Source organism: Apaloderma vittatum, unplaced genomic scaffold (genome assembly GCF_000703405.1).
Source record: "Apaloderma vittatum isolate BGI_N311 unplaced genomic scaffold, ASM70340v1 scaffold32166, whole genome shotgun sequence".
Taxonomy (NCBI): Eukaryota; Metazoa; Chordata; class Aves; order Trogoniformes; family Trogonidae; genus Apaloderma; species Apaloderma vittatum.
Window position 1 is genome coordinate 5,115 of NW_009721748.1, and position 2,795 is coordinate 7,909.

The window sequence follows — 2,795 nt, forward strand, 5'->3', positions numbered from 1 at the left end:
CTGGGGTGAGCATCCAACACGCGCTGGGGACCAGCCCCCACCTAGCTCAGCGCCAGCAGCTCACTGAGCAATTTGTGACGCTTTCAAAACCTGAGATAAGATCCCTCCCCCGTGTGGTCCCAGTCAGGCAGAGATAAGCTCCTGAAGAGGGAATCAGCTGCTTTCATGCCAGACACATACCTGATATCCAGGCTCTCCACCTGCAGTGAGGAGCAGAAAAAAATTAGCAGTCACTGTCTGTAATTCATGCAGTCGCACAAACAACCTCCCTGCCCTGCCTCCTGCTGTGACACAGCACAGAGAGAGGAAACCAACCTGCCAGGACCCCCACCATCAGGGCAAGTGCCTGGGCTCTGCAGCCGAGGCAGTTTCACTGGAGTGACTGAGAAGGAGGAAGGCTCCCGAGACCCACCATGTCGGGGAGCTCACCATAACCCTTGTGGCTAAAGCCTCCAGACTTTAGGGAATGCACAGATGATCCAGAGGGATGGCACTGACAGCGAGTTCCTGGTAAAGTCTGGTGCTGTCATTTAGGGCTCTCCCCATCCCAAACTGAGATCCTTAAACATGCCTCAGCCTCCTGCCAGGATCAGCCCAGCACACTCACCTCCAGTAATGACGCTTCTTCAATGTTGCTCAGGGTCTGCTCGATGCGCTCGATGTCCTCCCGCAGCACTGATATCCCCTCCTCCAGCCGGCTGACATCCCCATGCAGCCGTGCCAGTGACTGCTCCTCCTTTTTGCCCAGCTCTGCCAGCACAGCTCTCTCCTCTTCCTCCAGGATCTGATGAAGCCGAGCAAACTCTGCCCGGATCTTGAAGTTCAGCTCCCCAGACACCTTCTGAGCAGAGGGGAAAAGGGAGAAGATGAGTCTGGCAGGTAAAACACACATGGAGGTGCACAGGAGATATGGGCCCGCAAGTTTTTGGATGGAGAACAGGACACAAGGACAACTCTTGAGACAGAGACAAGACGGGAAAAAAAACCAAACCAAAAAAAGCACCCTACTGAGAGCTTGGTCATCCTGACTAAAAATTCTCACACAAAGCCCTCTCTCACACTACCAGGAATTTGCTCATGTGCAAGACTGAAGTTCTTCTCCTTCTCTGGAGCTGCAGACTCAACAGTTCAGGTTAGTTAGGATTTATTTCACATCGTGCCAGAGCCCAGGCAGAGCTGCCCAACACCGGCAACTTGCTCTCTTTCTCTGATGCCTCTGTCTTTCAGGGCTCCTGTTTGCATGGGAGAGACGAGAATGCTGCACAAACTAATCTCTGCAGTTAAGGCTGATAAAATACCATTCAACTCTTCTCAGAGGTCACTTTTCCAGTCGTTTAGTCACCCAGCTAACCTTGTGCCTTCCTGCCTGTCTACAACAGACGGCCAATGATTTTTTATTTTCCCAATCTTGAAGCTTTTAATCTCTAAATGCAACCTTAGCCCTCAATATTTTCTTCAGAGCGCTTCCTGAAACACCCATCCCTTTCTGCCAGCAGGAAACCCATCTCCTCAGAGTACATCTGAGGCCTCACCAGCCAGCACAGCACCTCAGCTTCCCCTTGCTTTAGCAGGTGTTTGCACCGACACACCAGAACCAGAGAGGACATGCGTCGGCCTCCCTGTTCAGATCAGCAAATTTCTACCAAAATAGCTCTTAGTCAGCAATTCCACTGCGATAAGACACCACCTGCATATGCTTATTTGCTAATACTTCTTAACTAAGCTCAAAGGTCTAGTCTAAATCTGGCAGCAGGACAGAGGTATGGAACCACAGAGGCAGGAGGATCAGAAGCTACAGCTGGAAGAGTCTCCCAACAGTTTTATCTCACCTCTGAACTACTTCTATTTTCCTTAAACTCTCCTTGCTTGGGTATTAATACTTCTACATCATTCAAGAAGAAAGCACAGTCAGGCTGTGACTGTTCTTGCTTCACTGATCAGTGACAAGTAGGAAGCCCGGTGCCACCTGAGTCTGTAGAGAGCACTCAGGCTCCTCACATCACCCCAGAGCTTCACAGGGAATCCAAACACAGTCCTGGTAACAAGGCTATTGCTGTCTGCAGCACCAACATTGCTGCTGACCCAGCTCCTTCAGCTTTGCTGACACCCTTGCAGTCACACAACAGGATTTTGGAGCTTCCTAAAATTAACCCTCTCCCAAAGTGGCAGTGCCCTGCTGCACGGCCAACACAACCTGCTCAGCCAACAGCTCTCGCCACTCGCCAGCTCTGCTGTGCCAAAGTACCTTGTAAATGCTGCATTAATGAGTGCCCAATGCCTCCCTCCTCCACTCAGGAGTGACGGGCTTTGGTCTCTGTGCAGGGGAGTTGCTTCAGATCCCTACATAGCTATTTGTCTACATTTTTACACGAAACTGAAGTAAATCTCTGCTGAAGTGATATGCAGCTTTTCTATGAAGATCAACCCAGAGGCTGTTTGGAAAGCAGCTATCACAGGGTGTTACCGTCAGGCCACAGATATCTTCCTGTGTTGCACGCTTTCTCTGCAAGAAGTTCTCCATCTCCTTCTGACGAGCTTGCAAAGCGTTTTCCAGGTGCTTCTGCAGGAATGAGGAAAAGAAGGTGAGGAGACCATTTCACCACTCTGCTACAATTCAGCAGCAATCCCAATTTCTGAGGCCTTTCCATTAGAGGGAGGCTGCAACGGGATTTCTTACAAAGACAGTAAGGGGAAGAAAGCAGGCGATGCCCAGGTTCGGGAGGGCTGCCCAGGGCTCAGGCAGTGCCCATCCCCTTCTGCCCCAGCCAGGCAGAAGCCGCTCACCTGCATCCTGC

General features: G+C 51.1%; 1 protein-coding gene across 1 annotated transcript in view; it reads right to left on the reverse strand.

Annotated features, from left to right (window-relative positions):
• The window catches only part of LOC104275535 (zinc-binding protein A33-like), a gene marked incomplete at its 5' end in the record, with an annotated part of 3,722 nt that extends 1,162 nt beyond the window's left edge, over positions 1-2,560 (reverse strand). Inside the window, 3 exons of the mRNA XM_009871517.1 lie at positions 181-200; positions 608-841; positions 2,465-2,560. Coding sequence (XP_009869819.1) covers positions 181-200; positions 608-841; positions 2,465-2,560 — 350 coding nt within the window. The remainder of the gene's footprint in view (positions 1-180; positions 201-607; positions 842-2,464) is intronic.
• Between the last annotated feature and the right edge of the window lie 235 nt (positions 2,561-2,795).